General features: G+C 48.3%; 1 protein-coding gene across 3 annotated transcripts in view; it reads right to left on the reverse strand.

Moving 5' to 3' along the window:
* Positions 1–20,938, reverse strand: part of ARHGAP32 (Rho GTPase activating protein 32) — a 1,359,293-nt gene that overhangs the window by 191,791 nt on the left and 1,146,564 nt on the right. For all 3 annotated transcript variants that reach the window (XM_086956893.1, XM_086956892.1, XM_086956894.1), the window contains one exon: positions 11,204–11,405. In XM_086956893.1, the coding sequence (XP_086813019.1) occupies positions 11,204–11,405 (202 nt within the window). The remainder of the gene's footprint in view (positions 1–11,203; positions 11,406–20,938) is intronic.

Below are 20,938 nucleotides of genomic sequence, written 5' to 3' on the forward strand. Positions count from 1 at the left end.
AGGATTTGGCACGGCTGCGACCCTAATTATACTGGAGACGCATTATGACCACTCCTGAACTAGTGCATTATGTCACTGCCCTGAAGGATATCATCAGGGCAGATCGTTTCCATTCGATCCAGTGGTTAAAGGAAATAAGAGGTTTGCTTATTAAGCTGGAACTAGACCACTTATGGAACTCTCTCAATGCCGAAAGCTTTCCATCAAAGGTAACATTGAAAAAAAGTGTATTGGGAAATGGTATGGTCGACCGCTTATAGTATTGGATCCAACACAAATTTAACAGGGCGTTTTTTGGATATCAAACCCGTACCATCTTGTGAGCCTTACTGGGACATTATTGAAAGGCCGTTTGATAGAAAATTGTATTTTCAATTCAGAACCGGGACCCTTCCTTTAAAGGCATTTACCCGCAAATGGTCAGCTATACAGGACGACAAATGTCCCCATTGTAAAGACTCGATTGAGGATATTGCTCATATACTGTTTGCTTGTCCCCTTTATGTAAGTCCACGACGGAAGTGGATAAAACCTGTGTGTCTAAATTTAGGCACTCGTAGGTGTATAGAGGCGCTAGGAGTGCTGGAATCAGATTGCACACCCTGCATGGCGATTGCCGTTGCAAAATTTTTAGGTTGGACATGGACTATACGCACCCGCACTTTACAACAGTTAGATACTGCTCAATGAATTAACTGACACCGCTTATTGTAGATCAACTTTTTATAATCCATGTTTTATTGAACTATTTTTAATTATCATGTATAAATTGTCTTTGTATTTGGAACATGACAGCATTATGGTTTAATGAGTTCTTTAAAAATAATGAATTTAACATTGTAGTATTTATTGTGTAGTGTAGGATGTATAACTGCTTTTATGACTTGCTGTCGAATAAAGCTTTGAAATTTGATTTGAATTTGCTATACAAAACTGCAACAAAAAAAAACACACCTCCCGGCCAAAGGTTTCCACATGGCATTGCAAACTCCAGAGCAGGTGGGGCACGGGGGAAGATGCCAGGGAGTTGCCTGGTGAACCCCCCCACCAGAGGGCTTGAGTTGTTCAAAAATATTTATTTACTGTTGTTTAAAAGTACTTGCTTATTCGTCTCTACTGGAATGTATACCTGTAATAGCATAGCAAGGTTGCAATAGGTCCTATGCACAAGAGGAAAATGGGCCTTCTTCTGACAGTTTGGAAGTAAAAGCCATCTATGTTTGGAGTCCAGTGGTTCACTCACGCCCCAGCACGATCGATAGCTACACTACTGTATACCTTTTAATGTAGTTTACACATGTTTCTCAAAAGAAGGTAGTGACCCCAGGGATCTATTCAAGCTGTGTAAAGACCTGATGTAACAAACAAGCATTTGCAATGCAATAAGTCTCGAAATTACGCAAGTTTAAGCTATTGGCATTGTAAATGACAATGCCTTTTATTATTGTTTTGGTGTTTAAAACAAATAAAAGGCATTGTCATTTACAATGCCAATAGCTTAAACTTGTGTAAATGCAAGGCAGATTGCATTGCAAATGCATGTTTTATTTTTTAGAGCATCTGGTCAACATGTGGTCCGTTAAAATACTCACCATTAAAGGGCAGGTTCAGCAGAGGCTGCTGAACTTCTGGCTTGAAAGTAAGAGACATGCTTTCAAGCCAGTGCCTGATGAGGATGCTGGAACTGATGCCAAAGGTCAGTGTTCCCAGGTGTGTTAACTTCATCCCACGGATCCTCTGGGGGAACTGGGCCCCTCATAGGGATCCAGTGGGCAAGTTGGACTGCCTTCCCCAAGAGATTATTGTATGGAACCCTCTGGTGATCGAAATGGAGGAATACCCAGTTTGAGGTGAAGCTGGGAGAGGGGAAGGGGGAGAGGAAGGGAGAGGAGAAGGGGGAGAGGAAGGAAGAGGAGGAGGAGAAGAAGAGCAAAGTGCAGGAGGATGGGGACTAGGAAGTATAGGGCTAGTACACTGACCATGGTTTATTTTAGCCTTATCCGGTGGTTCAGGATCCAGGTGCAAGAACCTCCTCAAAAGTCAATTTCCTCTTACGAAGGATAGTGGCCTGAGCCTTTTGTAGATGCTGGGTGTGGATCCTGCCTGTTTGCGAGTGGATGAGGATCCATGTCTGCCTGGAGTTGAGCACCTCATGTAGACTGTACAAGATAGACTGCTCCTGGTCCTCGCATGCAGTGATGGACGGGGCTTTAGGAACTGGGCATTTCAGCACCAAAACTGTTTTTTGAGTTTCTGGAGTCGACTGAGGTTTTAACGCCAAGGTAATCTTGGGCCCAGCGGATGGCATTGAGGATGTTTTTGGTGCCGGCAACTGAAGCAGCTGTCAGCGTCAAAAGTGTTGTTAGCGCCAGGAGCTGGGCCTTCGCAGGCTGCTTCAGTGCCAATCACTGACTCAGATTTGGATATGATGGCTTGTGTTGGTACTGACCATGGGCCGCAGGCAGTAGCAAGACCAGGAGCCTGGTGTTGGGCTAGTGGGCATGACTCTCCACCCACACGAAGACAGTGCTCAGCATGAGTGAGACATCAGAGAGTTAGTGGAGGGTGGGACGTGGTGCTCACAGTCGAAGTTTCCAGTGGGTGGAACTTGAAATAATGTGGCTCTTCTGCTTCTAGCTGCGAATGGGAGCTCAGCTCAGTGCTGAACTGAGGGTCCCAACAGGCTGAGCAGAAGGCCTCATTGTGCTCCAGGGAAAGACAAATGTTGCAAACCCTAATGGAGGTCCGTCCAGGAATACTTTGTGTTAGGCTGAAGACAGCACTGAAAAGGAGACCTTTATATTACACAGACAACATTGTTTAGGGAAACGATGAAGGAGAAGGCCCCAAAAAGTTGCTGAGCTCAACGGACATTGCGATGACACTAAGAGGTACTGCAAGAAGGGACTGTCTTAACCAACGGGAACGGAAAGCCCAAATGTGTGCAAGACTAACACCGCAATGCGTCAACCTGAAGATCTGTGGATACACGCCCAAACAGCAAAGAAAAAACACAATCTAATAATGGAGCCGATGCACATTACCAGTAACAGGAGTCTTTATCTTACCCCGAGACACAAAAGACTTTTTTGAAGAAAAACAATTTGCACATGTCTGAGCTACACATGCCTCGAACAAGGGTATATCTGTACTTCTGATTTCAAAATATGCTCTGATTGGCCACATTAAAGGGAACAATTCAATCCTGTTAAACTGACCACAATCTGAATAATATGTTAGGGTAGCCATTACAGAATGCAAGGACATTGTTCTTGAGTCCTGAAAATGAATTAAAAAAATATATAAAGAGGCAGGTTGCACTTGCCCCCACACACACACACATACACCAGATGCGGCTGGTAGGGAATCGAGTAGAAGGAAAGGGGTAGAGGGGTGATAAACAACAGAGCTATGAGAAAAAAAACACTTATCTCTCAACGACCGCCATCTCTCCTCAGTCGCTGCTTCTCTTCCTGGTGAGTCTCAGAAAGAGGAAGCACACAGGCTCCCCTAAGCAGGGAGCCTGTGCATGTTCCCCGCCAGGCTGTCTATTACAGCCCTGGTGGGGAGCATGCAAAGTGCGCATGACTGTTTGGCCAGCCCAAGACATCCGGCCAAACTGCCATGCACACTTAGAGAGTGCCACCATTCCTCCCTTTGTGACACCAGCCCGCACCCTGCCCTAACCCAGCCCCGCAGCAACGAAAAATAAAATGGTAACATTACTTTCATTTTTTTCAATGATCTGAGAACAGTGGGGCATCGCTCCTCCGCCTTAGCGGATGAGCTGCCTCTGACATACACAACATGCACATGCAGGTTTTTGAAAGTCTCCAAAAAAAACACATATTAAGGATGATACCATATTTCAGACAGAATATAAATAATTAGCTTGTGGGACCACACACATTCTAGGAATTGGAGAGTGTTCTAATGTGATCTTATCCTGTGTAAAATGTTGATCCTCTGCTGGGATCTAATAAACCATGCTTCAGAAAAAACTGTTTTCTCTCTTGATATTCTCACATAGATTATGGAAGGTGCTCCAGAAGCTAAAATGAGAACATATTTTCCGTAAAAGAACACTATTTTCCACAGCCATGTAAGACTAGAGTCTAAGTTCTGAATAAAGCATACTTCCAACAGCAGAAGCAGCCTTTCAGTTGATTCCACAGTGTTCTACTGTACCTTCCCATAGAGTTCTAATGAACACCTAGAGCACTACCATTCTGTATTTATGACACACAAGTGGCACACCTGAAGCTATCATGAAGAATTTCCATTAGAAATTAATAAAATGAAGGTCATTGTCATTAAAATGATGGTTACTGCTCTAAAAAGCAAAAACAAAGACACTTTTTCTGAGTTCTCAAATAACTTTCTTATCCATGTCAGTAAAACATTTTGACATGTAGACTGAAACATGCAATTTCAAACCATCAGCAACCTTTCAGTTAACTCTGTGGTGATTAACTGCAGCCTCTCACTGCATTCTAACGTACAACTAGAGAGTTAACATTCTGTATTTATGACAAAACTCTGGCACACCTGAAGCAATCTTGAAGCATTTCGTTTAGCAATTAACAAAATGAGCCGGGGGTCGTTTTGTCTTAGAAATTATGGCTAGTACTCTAGAAAGCTAAAATGAGAACATTTTGCATGAGTTTTCAAATACGTTCTTCGACCATTTCAGTACGACATTCTGATGCACAGGCTTTAAAATGTACCTTCAACACTAGCAGGAGGCTGCCAGCTAACTCCCAATTGATCTATCACGCTTTACCACAGAATTCTAATGAGCAACTTGAATGCTAACGTTTTGAATTTATGACAAAAGTGAGATGCACCTGAACATTATTTTAATAAAAGCAAAGCTATAAAACTGACATTATTTCCTACAGTGTATATGGCAGTAAAGAAGGCATGAGGGGCTTCTTTTGTCATAGAAATGATGGTTAGTTCTCTACCTCATCCATTTCAGTAAAACATGCTGACGCACAAGTTACTTACCTTTGGTAACGATATATCTGTAAGAAATATTAGTAGTGATAGATTCCTCACCTTAGAATTACCCCCATGCGTCAGACTGGATCCGGAAAGTTTTCGTCAGCAGTAACCCTGCGCGTCAGTAGGTGTCGTCGTGCGGCTTCGCGTGCGTCGTTGACGCCGAGACCGCGCGCGCTGACGTCAGTTCTTCACATGACTTTCCACGCCAGGAACGCAGAGCCATGCAAGAAACTGACCACTGGTGCCATGAAACTAGGGCCCTGAAAGGGATGACCTTAACCCTAGAAATCAGTTCGCAGAATGGGGAGGATGGATGGGGCGGTAAGGAATCTATCACTATTAATGTTTCTCACAGATATATCGTTACCGAAAGTAACTTGTGCATCAGAAAGAAACACGTAGTGATAGATTCCTCACCTTAGAATACATACCAAAGCAATACCAACCCCAGTGATGAGTCTGCGAACCAAGATCACTCCAGGAAGTCCAGGAGAACAGAACGGCCAAAGAAAAAGTCTCTCCGGACTTGGCTGTCAAGGCAGTAACGTTTGGTAAACGAGGCCCACGTAGCTGCCTGCCGTGATGTCATGCAAGGGAACTCCCTGTTCCAAAGCAGTAGTGGCTGCCGTCGCCCTGGTAGAATGGGCGAATAGCCCCACTGGAGGCTCTTTTTTAGCCAAAGATTAACGAGCCTTAATGCACAGAACGACCCACCGAGAGATGGTCTGCTTGTGCACGGCCCAACCTTTCTTGGCGCCCATGTAGCCAACAAAGAGCTGGTCATCCACCCAGAACTGTTGTGTGCGGTTGAGGTAGAAGAAGAGCGCACGTTTTGGGTCCAGGCAGTGAAGCCTCACTTACTCTTTTGAGGGATGCGGAGGCAGACAGAAGGTAGGCAAAGTGATGGTCTGCTCGATGTGAAAGGTAGTGACAACCTTTGGCAGAAAAGATGGACGAGTCCTTAGAAAAACTTTGTCCGGATGGACAGAGAGAAAAGGAGGTTTAGAAGAAAGGGCTTGGGGCTCTTTCACTCTTCTGGCAGGGGTGATAGCCACCAGGAAAGCTGTCTTTAAAGTAAGAAGACAAAGAGGACAGCTGTGAAGTGGCTCTAGGGGAGCAAACATCAGATATATCAGAACCAGGTTCAAGCCCCACTGAGGTATTATGAAAGGAACAGGAGGGAAAAGATGACTAATGCCTTTTAAGAATCTATTCACAAAAGAGGACTTGAAAAGGGAAGGCTGATCTGGAAGCTGTACAAAGGCTGAAATGGCCGAGATATAGCCCTGGAGAGTGTCCAGAGCAGAGCCCTGCTGGGCCAAAGAAAAAAGAAATAGAAGGACCTCTGAAAGAGGGGCAGAAAGGGGATCCACAGCCTTTGCTGTGCACCAAGCCACAAATGTATTCCACACCTCCAGGCGTACACCGTTTTAGTAGAGGGACGCCTGGCTGCCAAGATTACATCACAAACTTCGGGAGGCAGGTCAAAAGACGTCAAATGCCACCGCTCAATCTCCACGCAAGGAGGTGGAAGCTGGACAGGTTTGGGTGGAGGACGGTCCCCTGCTGCTGCGACAGAAGATCATCCCGAAGAGGCAGTCGGATCGGGGGATCGATAGCCATGCTGAGTAGCCCGGGATACCATACTCTTCGAGCCCAGTCTAGAGCCACAAGATTGACTTGGGCCCAGTCGCGCTTGATCTTCAGCACTCTGGGTAGAAGTGGTATAGGCGGAAAGGCGTATAGTAGATCGCAACTCCACTCGTGACGAAAAGCGTCTCCTAGCGAGTGCCGCCTTGGAAATTCCAATCGCAGAACTGATGACATTGCGCATTCTCTTCGGCGGCGAATAGATCTAACCATGGCTCTCCCCACTGCTGAAAGAGACCTTGCGCCACATCAGAGTTCAAACGCCATTTGTGATCCAACATGCACCTGCGGCTGAGTTTGTCCGCCATGTCGTTCAGAGAACCTGCCAGGTGTTGAACCAACAGGGAAACCCCCTGATGTTCCAGCCATGTCCAGCTGCACAGAGCCTGCTGACATAGGGTCTACAACAAAGATCGGAATCATAGCCTGAATATCCCGGACTCGCTGCTCGGGAGGATAAACCCGAAACTGTGCCTAGTCCAGAACCGCTCCGATGAAGAGGAGCTTCTGAGAGGGAATCAGGTGCAACTTCGGCACGTTGATGGAGAACCCCAGCAAATGCAGGCGATCGGCCGTAGTCTGGAGGTGGGAGACGACTGCCTAGGGCGAGCCTGCCTTCAACAACCAGTCGTCGAGATAGGGGGAGACTAGAACCCCTGATCAGCGCACATAAGCTGCAACTGCCGCCATCACTTTCGTGAACACCCGAGGGGTGCTAATAAGGCCGAAGGGGGGGCAAGGTAAACTGAAAGTGCTTGTGACCTACCGTGAACTGCAGGTAACGTCGGTGGGCCGGAAGGACGGGAATGTGGAAATATGCATTCTGCAAGCCCCACGCTACCATCCAGTCTCCAGGGTCGAGGGCAGACAAGACTTGAGCTAGCGTCATCATCTTGAACTTCTCCTTCCGGAGGAATCGGTTGACGTTCCTGAGGTCCAAGATAGAGCGCAGGCCCTTGTCCTTCTTGGGGACTAGAAAGTAGTGGAAATAACAACCACGACCTACTTTTGGTCCAGGACGGCGCTCGATGGCCCCCTTGGCCAAGAGGCTGTGACTTCCTGCTGAAGAAGCGCATGATGGTACCCCGACAGGCAGTGGTACTGAGGTGGCATGGCTGGAGGGGAAGTCTTGAAGGGGAGGGATTAGCCACATTCAGACAATTTGCAGCACCTACTTATCTGATACGATGTTGCGCCAGTGGGGGAGATGATGCCGAATTCTGCCACTCACTGGTGTTTGATGGGCCTGAAATTTCGGACTAGGAAGGTTTCACAGTGGATGCGGGGTGGAGGTGGACTGACTCACCCGCTGGCCCCAGAACTGCCTTGACTGTTCCCACGTCCGCGGCTGCGCTGAGGATGTTGCTGCCCAGGCCTGTGGCTCTGGAACAAACATGTTGGGGCACCCCTTCCGTGGCCACAAAAGTAACGAAAAGCGGAAGGTGGAGGAGGGCGACTGGCCGACAGGCCCAAAAACTTGGCCGTAGCCTGTGAGTCCTTAAAGCACTCCAATGCACTATCCACTTTATTGCCAAAAAGTCGAATGCCATCAAAGGGCATGTCCAAAAGAGTGTTCTGCACATCCTCTGAAAAGCCAGCTGTTCTTATCCAGGCGTGTCGCCGAAGCGCCACCGTCATGGAAATCGCCCTGCCCAGCGAGTCGGCAATATCAAGCCCACAACGAATGGTGAACTTTGCTGTGTCTCTTGCAGCTGCTATAGCTTGGGAGAGGACTGTCTGTGCCTCCTCCGGACAGTAGGGCAGCACCTGCGCAACCGTATCCCACACAGAGTGGGAATAAAGGCCCAAGAGGCATGCAGTTTTCACCGACCGCAGCCCTAAGCTCGCCGATTAAAACAGCTTCTTGCCAAGCTGCTCCAGCTTCTTGGATTCCCTATCCAGAGGTGCGGAAGTGAACACGCTCTGGGAAGCAGAGGCTTGGACAACCAAGCTCTTAAGAGTGGGGTGTTGGGAGAGAAAGAGGGGGTTGCCCAAAGCCGGGCGATGGCGTCGGGCCACTTTCCTGTCCACAGGAGCCCCTGTGTTGGGTTTGGACCAAGTGCCCAAAAGAACGCCATAAAGTGTGTCATTAAAAGGTAGCATGGGCTCCGAAGAGGTTGCCGCCGGCTGAAGCACTTCTGTCAGTAGGTTAGTCCTGACAGCCACTGTAGGGAGTTCGTGGTGGAGGCCATCGGCTGCCATATGCAACACCACTGCGTAACTGGCACCCTCCTCCGTAGCCACAGAAGGAGGAAACAGCATGCCAAGGTCAGGTGAGGTGTTGAGACCACTGGCATCCCCCAAATCCTCTGCCCAGTCCGGATCATAATCACACTGTTGTGTGAGAGGGTCCTCAGATCCCTCCCAGTCCTCCCCTTCCTACGAAGACTGTGAAACAGGCTGAAAATAAGGAGGACGGACATAGGGGTAAAAAGGCTCCATCGGCGTCGGAGTCGGCGTCGAGCGACGCCGATTCGGCGCCGTGTCCGGTTCAGGGCTGAAACCGGGGCTGACGTTGGCAGTGGTGCCCGACGACATCGGAGATGGTGCTGGAGGAGCAGTCGTCACCGGTGGAGGTGTTATGAGGTCAACCGATGTTGCCCGGGATCTGATCCCGGATCCAGGGGGGGGCCTGTGGCGCGCCGACGAGGTGGTGCCGAGGCCACCGGCGATGGAAAGGCAGGACCCCCAGTCGGGCCCTCGGGGCCTGTAGGCACACCTGCGGGGACAGACGGCCCAAAGAGTCGGGCCATGGCAGCAAGAAACTCTTGCACTCGAGCAGGCGTCGCCGAAGGACCCGGAAAGTGCAGGTAGGCCGGCGGCAACGCTTCTTCGAATTCTTCTTGGAATGCTTCAACTTACCTGACCCAGAGTGTGAAGACTTAGATCCAGAGGAACGATGGTGACAGCTCCGCGACCGGTCCCTCGACCTCCCACGGGACCGGGACATTGAGCGGCGCGGAGCAGACTGCCGGACTTCCAGCAACTTTCGCGACCGCTCCCGCAAAATCTTTGGCGCCATGGCCCGGCAGTCGAGTCGTGGTCGCGCCGCAGGCAGTAGAGAGACAAGCGGTGTGGGTGTGTCACAGACATCCTGCGGTGTTAGTCTCCACAGTTCTTAAAGCCGGGCATCCCTACGACACTAGGAGTCGAACGACTCAAACAAATTGAGACAAAAGGTCTCGATAAAAACTCAGTCAAAAAGTGACTGGGGGTACTTGCTCTTGCCGGATCTGTGCTTGCTGGCGCGGAAAAAGAAAGAACTGATGTCAACGCGCATGGGCGCATCTGAGTTGCTCCAACAACGTCATCTAGGTGACAATTATGCCAGCGACGCACACGCGGAGCCGCAATAGGACGCCTACCGACGCGCAGGGGTACTGCTGACTAAAACTTTCCGGATCCAGTCTGATGCCTGGGGTAATTCTAAGGTGAGGAATCTATCACTACGTGTTGCTTTCAGATATGCTGAGTCAAACATATACTTCCAGCACCAGCAGACGTCTGTACGTTAACTCAAGTGAGGCACTCCTGAATGCCATTTTCATAACTAACCACATGTAGGTGGACAACCAAAATGATAAAAAAATTCCTTTCAACCCACTTAAGAAATGCTCTTAGCACTCCGTAACCTCCTATACCCAACCTAACTCTTCAGCGCTCTCATTTACTGGTAAGTGCTGCCCTTGTGAGATTCTACTTACAATGATCTATTGCTACATTGTTTTTAATTACAATGTAATGGTATGCAGGTAGTTTCGATGAACATGCCACTCCTTTTAACTTTTTCAGTACTGATTATATGTCACTGTTATTTTGCAGACTAAAGCGTATCACTCTTAACAAAAAAAGAGTGTCTCCTGGAACAGTTTAATCAGTAGTCCATAGACATTATGCCAAAAAAGATTGTGTGCGCTGCAAGAGAATACATGTTAGAGCATGTCTGCTGCCATCGGAGGTTTTTTGCACTCTATCATGACTAGAATGCCCCATGGCAAGTAGCCATATAACCATGCATCAGGGCAATTTTTCTAAAACTAGTCGGTCTGAGCATGGGTACCGGTGGCCATTATGGAAAGATTCGCCAACCAAGTAGGGTGCACTTTATGCTCACAGACAAACAAAAATCTGCCGTCTGTTTTTTTGCCTTGCCCAGTTATATAAAAGTGTACTACTATGATCACCAGACCCGCAGACAAAAATGCCTCATGTGGTAATTAGCAATTTAAATAGATGGAAACAAGGAATTGTTATTGTATTTAGAAAGTTTTTAAAACTGTTAAACTGCAAGTAGATATTGAAGCTATTTATCAAAGTATCAATGAATTGAGAGGCATTGTTATAACACATTGTATATGCTGCTGAGGAGTTGAGCCACCCTGCCAATTTCCTTTGACCTGTTTTTTTGACAACAGTTGTCCAATGGAGCTTTGCCACACACACATGCTTTACTGTCATTTGAAATCTCCACTATTTGTAGTCGGAAGAGAGGGTTCAGAATTTGTGTTTCGCTGGCAATGTTATACTGCAAATGTGTTTCTGGTACCTCTCAGAAGGGAAGTCGATGACTGTGTGAAACTTCCCCTGAAGAGCAGCGGGTCCATCCCCCACTTCGATGTACTTGCTGTCTGCTGCTACTGGAGAGTTGATCTGAGCCTGGGTCCTCGCTTGAGCCTCTTCCAAAGTTAGCAGTTTGGTGGAAGGAGAAGACACCAGTAGAGACTTGGGTCGTGTCATGGAGGTATGACCTGAAAATTAAAATATATGACGTGTCACTACATATTTCGCAGAGAGCTGTTTCCATGCCCATAATGCCTCCACAGATAACCACATGAGTGCCACAGATTGTGACATATGGCCATTAAAAAACCTTCTTCAGAGAGAGCAGCAATTGCCTTAAAAAAGTCAAAATATCAATTATTGTAGGGATCTGAAAAACATACATCAAAGCTGCAGTAAGGAAATAGCCACAAACTACATATAAAAGGTTATTGTAGCGTTGTACAATACGTACGCTGCATTCAAGTATTATTTGACCATCAGTGCCTGACATACAGGCAGAATGCTGTCACTCATGCCGTCACTCTCACTCTGCTGTCACTCTCACTCTGCTGTCTCTCGGCTGTCACTCTCACTCTGCTGTCACTAATGCGGTCACTCTCACTCTGCTGTCTTTCATGCTGTCACTCTCACTCTGCTGTCACTCATGATGTCACTCTCACTCTGCTGTCACTCATGCTGTCACTCTCACTCTGCTGTCACTCATGCTGTCACTCACTCTGCTGTCACTCTCACTCTGCTGTCACTCAGGCTGTCACTCTCACTCTGCCGTCTCTCAACCTGCTGTACTCTCACTCTGCTGTCTCTCATGCTGTCACTCTCACTCTGCTGTCACTCTAGCTCTGCTGTCTCTCTCACTCTGCTGTCACTCTCACTCTGCTGTCACTCTCACTCTGTTATGTTATGTTATTTATGGGTTTTCTATAGCGCAACGGCTACTCCAAAGGAGTGTCCCGGCGCTTTGTGCTCCTGACCCAGAAAGGAGAACTGAAAAACATAACAACAATAAAAGGAAAACAGAACCCAAGGATAGAGAACTCTAACCAGAAAATAACCAAGTCTTTAAACCCTTCCTAAAGGCAAGCAGATTAGATGTGGACCGTAAGGACAGAGGTAAAGAATTCCACAACTGAGGGGCCAGGAATCTAAAGGACCGACCACCCACACGAGCCTTCTTTATACGAGGAACTACAGCAAGTGCCAGTGACTCCGATCTTAAGGATCGTGTCGGCCGGTAAAAATCCAGCCTCTTCTGTAGATATTTTGCACCTGTAGCGTGCAGGGCTTTGTGGGCTAGTGTCAAGGCCTTGAACATTACCCTCTTCCATATGGGGAGCCAATGGAGAGATTGCAGCAAGTTCGAGGCACTAGCTCGACGATGCAGGCCAAAAATAGCTCGTGACGCAGCATTCTGGGTCACCTGCAAACGCTGTAAGAGATAATCCAGAAGACCCAGATACAGAATGTTAGCGTAATCCAGTCTGGATCCAATGAGGGCCTGTACAGTTATTCTCCGGTGTTCCTCAGAAAGCAATGGAAAAAACTTTCGAAGCATCCTGAGAATGCCGAAACATGTTCCTGTGAGAGTTGACACCTGGGATTTGAGCGTAAGCCCGTTGTCAATTTTAATTCCCAGGTTCTTAGCCCATTCAGAAGACTGAGCTGGAGGGAACATGTCGGCAGGCCACCAACCATGCCAATCCGGATCCGATGGGCAGCCAAAGAAAAGTATCTCGGATTTATCCGAGTTACACTTGAGGCTGTTCAGTTGGAACCAGTTAAAAACAGCCCCAAGGCACTCACGGATACTTTCCCCATCGAATTCTTCGCTCTTACGGCAGGTGAAGAGAAGCTGGGTGTCGTCAGCATATGAGACGATCTGGGCCCTGTAGGACTCCACCAATGTCGCCAGAGGGGTCCTAAAGATGTTAAATAGAGTAGGGCGCAATACTGAGCCCTGAGGAACTCCAACTCCCAATGGCGGCATTTCGGCAGATCCAGGAGAGGCCCAGACCGTTTGTCGGCGGTTGGCTAAGAAAGAACAAAACCAGTTGAGCACCGTCCCCCCTAGACCGATGTCATGTAGTCTTGTGAGGAGATCCTCATGGGGGACGGTGTCAAAAGCCGCCGACAAGTCTAACATAACTAACATCACCCGGCCTCCGGCATCCAGCACCTCCTTCACAATCTCTGAAACTTCCAGGAGCGCAGTCTCAGTACTTAAGTTGGGTCGAAAACCCGATTGAGACGCGTGGAGAAGCTCATTAGACTCCAGGAAGTTGGAGAGCACGCTGTGAACATGTTTCTCCAGGATTTTAGTGAGTGCTGGGAGGAGCGAGATCGGTCTATAATTGGCCGGGACTTCCGGGGCAAGGTTGGGCTTTTTAAGGAGAGGAATAACCATGGCCTGTTTCCAGGAATGTGGCAAGGCTCCCTGACTCAGGGACAGATTAAGAATAGGGTTGGCTATAGGGTTGACAACATCTGCCATTCTAGCTAAGAATTTCGCCGGGCAAGGATCACGAGGTGAGCCAGATTTGAGATTCCTCATCAATGCTAAAGATGAGGCTATCGTGAGGGGCGGGAAGTCCAACAGGACAGGGCCAAGGGTGGGCAGGTGAACTATCTCATTCGACAAAGTCGAAAGAACGGCTATCGGTCTCGGAGGGAAGGAGTCCTGTATCTGCCTGATTTTGATAGTGAAAAAGTTCGCAATGGTATCGGCCCAGGTCTCAGCCGGAACTTCCTGTGCTGAATTCGATCGCAGGGTAGTGAATTCCCTAACGATCGAAAAAATCTCCTTACAGGAGTTAGCTGCTTCCTCAATTCTTTTAGCAAAATAGCACTTCTTTCCCTGTAGGATTAATCCATGATAGGATTTCATCATGGATTTGTAAATCCGTTTTGCCTCGGCATCATATTGGGCTCTCCATATCCGTTCGGCGACTTTACATTGTCTATGGGAGTGGGCCAGCTCCGCCGTAAACCAGGGGGCCGAGACCCGTTTAGTATCGGATCGGGGGGGCTGTAAAGGGGCAAGCTCATTCAATCTAGCTAAAAGCCAGGTCTGCAGGATTTCAAGGTCATTATCCAGATCACCAGTGTAGGACAGAGGATGGTTCACCAGGGCCTGGGCTAACAGATCTGGAGTCACCCGATGGAACGCCCAGTAGTTGCTTTCCTGCTGTCTCATAGCGCTAGTTGCTGGTTTCTCAGTGCCAGATATTTGGAAATAGGCAAGTCGATGATCGGACCATAATACCGGCAAGAGTGCAGTAACCACAATTGGTGAAGTGGAGAAGACCTGGTCTAAAGTGTGACCTTTGTCATGGGTCGGGCCGGAAAGGTAAGGGAGCAAGCCCAAAGCAGACGTAATATCAAGTAACTTAATAGCATCCTGATCCTGATGATCTTCCATATGGTATACTCTGCTGTCACTCTCACTCTGCTGTCACTCATGCTGTCACTCTCACTATGATGTCACTCATGCTGTCACTCACTCTGCTGTCACTCATGTTGTCACTCTCACTCTGCTGTCACACTCACTTTGCTGTCTATCATACTGTCACTCTCACTCTGCTGTCTCATGCTGTCTCTCTCACTCTGCTGTCTCTCTCACTCTGCTGTCTCTCTCACTCTGCTGTCACTCTCACTCTGCTGTCACTCACTCTGCTGTCTCATGCTGTCACACTCACTCTGCTGTCACTCTCACTCTGCTGTCACTCACTCTGCTGTCTCATGCTGTCACACTCACTCAGCTGTCTCTCATGCTGTCACTCTCACTCTAGTCACTCATGCTCACTCATGCTCTCACTGCTGTCTCTCGCTCTCTGCTGTCACTCGCACTCTGCTGTCTCATGCTGTCACTCTCACTCTGCTGTCACTCTCACTCTGCTGTCACTCTCACTCTGCTGTCACTCTCACTCTGCTGTCACTCTCACTCAGAACGCCTAAATGCGCCCCCGAATCAGAAATTTTCGTATGTTTGCGGCCGCCATTGTTGCCTGACCGCGTCTGGCCCTTGCATCCCCGCCGCCGCCTGCTAGAAGACTACAGTGTGCTCTGTCTGCCGGTTTTATTTATTTAATTCACTGGGAGCCTACCCCGGATTGCGGCCGCGAGTCGTTCTCTTAGCAGTACCCTTGCACGTCGGTGGGCGGCATCGGTCGACTCCGTGTCTGTCTTCAGCATCATGGTCGCCGGTATGACATCGCAATGTCTACTTAGAAGTCGCCCCTGCGCGCTGACGTCAGTTCTGACACGACTTTCCACCCCAGAAGTGCAGAGCCATGCAAGACATTGACCACTGGTGCACATAACTAGGGCCCTGGAAAGGAGTCCCTATCCCTAGAAGTCAGTTCGCAGAATGATGAGGATGGGTGGGGCGGTAAGGAATCTATAACTAACATATGTCTCCTACAGATACATCGTTATCAAAGGTAAGTAACTTGTTCATCTGAAAGAGACTGTTAGTTAGAGATTTCTCAACTTAGAATAGATACCCCAGCAATGCCAACCCCAAGAGGTGGGTCTGCGAACTAAGTTCACACCAGAAAATCCTGGAGAACAGAACAGCCAAAATAGCCCTCTCTCCGGACTTGGCTGTGTAGGCAATAATGTTTGCTAAACGTGTGCAGTGTTGACCACATGGCCGCCTGACAGATGTCAATGAGAAGAACTCCACGTCCCAAGGCAGTATCAGCTGCCATAGCCCAGGTGGAGTGGGCACGCAGATTTTAATGCATAGGACAACCCATCGAGAGATTGGGTGTTTTTGTATGGCACAACCTTTCTTGGAGCCTAAATAGCCAACAAAGAGTTAATCGTCTACCCGGAAATCTTTCGTGTGGTCTAGACAGAAAGACAGTGCCCATTTCGGGTTCAGACGGTGGAGTCTCTCCTCCTCCTTGGAAGGGTGCGGAGGCAGGAAGTAGGTGGGCATAGCGATGGTCTGCCATATGTGGAAAGAGGTAACCACTTTTGGAAGAAAAGAGGGCCTTGTGTGAAGGACTACTTTATCCGGATGAACAGCAAGAAAAGGAGGTATTGACAACAGAACTTGAAGCTCCCTCACTCTGCAAGCAGAGGTGATGGCGATAAGAAACGCAGTCTTCAAAGTAAGGAGTCTGATAGGACAATTATGTAGAGGCTCGAAGGGAGAGAACATAAGGAACGTCGAGAGAAGATTCAAGACCCACTGGGGCATTATGAAAGGAGAAGGAGGAAAGAGATGTGTAATGCCCTTCAGAAATCCATTTACAATAGGGGACTTGAAAAGAGAAGGCTGATCAGGAAGGCGAAGAAAGGCAGACATGGCCAAAAGGTAGCCTTTAAGAGTGAATAAAAAAACAGAAAGGGAGGTCTCCTCTCAAAATCCGTTCCAGGGACGAGGAGTCAAGGTAAAACAAGAAGTCAGAACAGTCCCTTTTACTAACTAGCAAAAAAGGATAGTGCTTACTTATATAGTGCCGCCATAACTCAAGGGATCTTTACATTTAGAGCCACTCTTAATAATTGTCACAAGTTATAGAGAAGACAAAAGTTAAATGAACAAAACAATTCAGGTAAAATTTTTGTTAATTTATTAAAAAAATACACAATATAAAGCATCAATAACTGTGCCACAGTACGAAGTAAAAAAGAGTGTCAGCATCATACAAAAATGATGTACATCTCTACAATGTCTACAATACACATTATTAAAAACAGCAAAGAAATTAATAAAAAACCAAGTTGTCGACGCAGCGTTTCGGTTTGTAAGTTGACACCTTCATCAGGACAGGGTTTTAACAAACGGACTCTATTATCTTCGAGTCGTATCTTCCTCTGCTTCAATTTGAGGTAGACAATCCTAGTTGATCACACGACATCAAATGAGATAAAATTACAGACTTCGGGCGGAAGGTCAAAAGCTATCAACTGCCACTGCTCATTCTCCACCCAAGGAGGTGAAGACTGGACAGGTTCAGATGGAGGACCATTCCCTGCTGCTGCGACAAAAGATTCTCCCAAAGAGGTACTCTGATGGGAGGATCGATGGCCATGTTCAAGAGCTCGGGGTACCAGACTCTTCGTGCCCAGTACACAGCCACAAGAATGACTTTGGCCTGGTCGCGTTTGATCTTCTTCAGCACTCGGGCAAGAAAGCAAAGAACTGCTGACGTGCGTTCTTTTTGGTGGTGAACAGATCTAACCAAGGCTCTCTCCACTGCTGAAAGAGACCTTGCACCACCTCTGAGTGAAGATGCTATTCATGATCCATCATGCACAGACAGCTGAGCTTTTCCACTCTAGCATTCAGAAAACCTGCTAGGTGTTGAACCACCAGGGACATGACGGAATATGCTACTTACCAGTATGCATCTGTTCTTGGCATGTAGAGCTGCTGACATTCATATCTGTGCATAGATCGCCGCCTAGTGTTGGGTCCGGATGATTGCACATTGTTGTCCTGGAAGAGTCATTCGAAGTATCACGAGATAGGTGGCTCCTCCCCTGGACTACAGTGCGCATGGGCATCCTCTCCATCCCCAGATTGTTTTTCGCCATTGTGGCAGAGATGGAGTGTAATACTGAAAGTGATGACCATGCCTGAAAATGATTCTGAGTGCTACAGCTGCGACAGGCACCGGGGAGGAGGGCGGGCGATATGAATGTCAGCAGCCCTACATGCCAAGAACAGATGCATACTGGTAAGTAGCATATTCCGTTCGAGGCATGTGGGCTGCTGAATTCATATCTGTGCATAGAATAAATAGCAGTTACCTCCTTAGCGGCGGTTTGCCGTGCCAGCTGCAGCAGTCTGAAAGAGAGTTCTGAGAACAGCCTGTCCTACAGCGGCTTGCTGTTTGGGGTGTACATCTACGCAGTAGTGTTTGGTAAATGTATGTATGGTGGACCATGTGGCTGCTCTACATATATCCTCTAGAGGAATGTTACCTAGGAAAGCCATGGATGCCCCTAGCTTGTGTGTGGAACGCGCTCTTGGGGGAACTGTTAAAGTGCGTTTAGCCTTTTGATAACAGAGTTGTATGCATTTAACAATCCATCTGGCTATACCTGATTTGGAAATAGGGTTGCCTTTGTGTTGTGGAGAGAAGGCAACAAAAAGTTGTTTAGTCTTTCTAAAGTCTTTTGTCCTGTCGATGTAATACAGGAGAGCTCTTTTGACATCTAAGGTGTGCAGTGCTCGGTCTGCCACTGAATCTGGGTTTGGAAAGAAAACTGGCAGTTCAATGGTTTGATTAATGTGGAACTGCGAGACCACCTTAGGCATGAATTTGGGGTTGGTGCGCAGCACTACCCTATTAGCATGAATTTGTAGGAAGGGCTCTTGAATTGTCAGGGCTTGAAGCTCACTGACTCTTCGTAGCGATGTGATGGCTATCAGAAAAGCCACTTTCCATGTAAGAAACTGTATCTCACAAGAATGAAGAGGCTCTAAGGGTGGCCCCATGAGCCTGGTGAGAACAATGTTTAGATTCCAGACAGGCGAAGGAGGGTGTCTGGGAGGGATCACTCTTTTGAGTCCTTCCAAGAAGGCTTAAATGGCAGGCACTTTGAAGAGGGAAAGATGCTGCCTGTTTTGAAGATAAGCTGCCATGGCGGCCAAATGTATCCTAATGGAACTATACGCTAGATTGCATCGATTTAGATGCAGCAAGTAACATATTATGTTTTGCGTGGACGCATCTAGCGGATTAATGTCATTATTGGAACAGTAGATGACAAAGCGTTTCCATTTGGCTGCATAGCACGCCCTAGTAGTAGGTCGCCTTGCCTCTTTGATGATGTTCATACAGTCAGGGGACAAGTTGAGGTAGCCAAACTCTATGACCTCAGGAGCCAAATCGCAAGGCTCAACTGTTGTGGATCTGGGTGCTGAATGTCTCCATGGCTCTGAGTGAGGAGACTGGGCGTGAGGCGCAGCCGTTGGTGGGGCACCACTGAAAGTTCCAGGAACGTGGTGTACCAAGCCTGCCGTGCCCACGTTGGAGCAACCAGGATGAGCGTCATGGAGTGCTGCCGCAGTTTGCGCGCCACTAGCGGCATGAGTGGGGCTGGGGGAAAAGCGTACGCAAATCTGCCTGACCAGTTCATCCATATCGCATTGCCCTGAGACTGCGGGTGTGGGAACCTGGCGGCGAAGTTTTGGCATTTTGCGTTCTCTTTTGTGGCGAAGAGGTCGATCTCTGGATGACCCCACCGCTGGAAATATGGTTGGAGCACTGAGGGGTGAATCTCCCCCTCGTGCATCTGATGACTGTGCCTGTTGAGCAGGTCCGCCATCTGGTTGTCCTTGCCTGGGAGATGTTCCGCCATGAGGAAGATGTTCCTTTGGATGGCCCACTTCCACATGCTCTGGGCTAGGTGAGATAGCTGCGGGGAGTGTGTGCCTCCCTGTTTCTGGATGTAATACATGGCAGTCATGTTGTCCGTCCGGATCAACACGACCTTGTTGCACAGGTGCAATTTGAACGCTTTCAGTGCCATGAAGATTGCCATCAGCTCCAAAAGATTGATATGCATCTTTTGCTGCTGTGCCGTCCATAGTCCTTGCACAGTATAATGGAGGACATGCGCCCCCCCCAGCCCTGGAGAGATGCGTCCGTCGTCAGCACTACTTGTGGGATAGGCTCGTGGAACGGTCGTCCCCTGCACAGGTTTTGTGTGTTCCACCAATGCAGAGAGTTGTATGCACGACCGGTCACCAACACTAGGTCTTTTAGATGCCCATGAGCCTGGTTCCACTGTCGTGCTAAGCATTCTTGAAGGGGACGCATGTGTAGCCTCGCGTGCGGGACTATGAATATGCAGGAGGCCATCATACCGATCAGCTGCATGAATACTTGCGCTGGGAGCGATTGTTGGGGCCTGAATTTCTGAATTAGCAGCTGCATGCTGTTGACTCTGGCAGAGTTTGGCTGCGCTGTTGACTGCTGCCATGAGCGGGCTGAAGGTGCGACTTTTGGTAGTTTAGTGAGAATCCTAGACTGTGTAGGAGGTGAATTGTGCGTGACATGTGGCTGGCACACTGCTGGGCTGACTTTGCTTGAACAAGCCAGTCGTCCAGGTAGGGATAGACATGGATGTGCTGTCTCCGAAGGTGCGCAGCCACAGTTGCTAAGCACTTGGTGAACACTCTGGGGGCAGTGGTGACCCCGAAAGGCAGGACCTTGAATTGGTAATGCTGATTGTTGATGGTGAATCTGAGATATTTCCTGTGACTTGGGTGAATGGGAATGTGGAATTATGCATCCTTGAGGTCCAGGGTTGCTAGGAAGTCGCCCTGACTGAGCAATGGTAGGACCTGCTGTAAGGTTAACATATGAAAGTGTTCTGACAGTATGTATTAGTTGAGGGGTCTGAGGTCTAGAATGGGCCGCAGGGAACCGTCCTTTTTTGGGATTAAGAATTACAGAGAGTACACCCCTGTACCTTGCTCTTTTGCAGGCACGAGTTCGATTGCTCCTTTTTGCAGCATGGAGAGTACTTCTTGCTGCAATAAGTGCATGTGCTCTGCGGACATAGAACGGTGCCTTGGGGGTAGGTTGAGGGGAGTGGAGGTTAGTTCTAGACAATAGCCGTATTGGATAAGTTGTCTCACCCACCTGTCTGTGGTAATGCCTTCCCAGACTGGCAGGAACTGCTGGAGTCTTCCCCCGACAGGTGTTAAATAGTCGGGGGGCAGTGACAAGGCGTCACTGTTTGTTGGGAGCGG

This window comes from Lissotriton vulgaris, chromosome 2_1 (assembly GCF_964263255.1).
Source record: "Lissotriton vulgaris chromosome 2_1, aLisVul1.2, whole genome shotgun sequence".
In the NCBI taxonomy this organism is placed as follows: Eukaryota; Metazoa; Chordata; class Amphibia; order Caudata; family Salamandridae; genus Lissotriton; species Lissotriton vulgaris.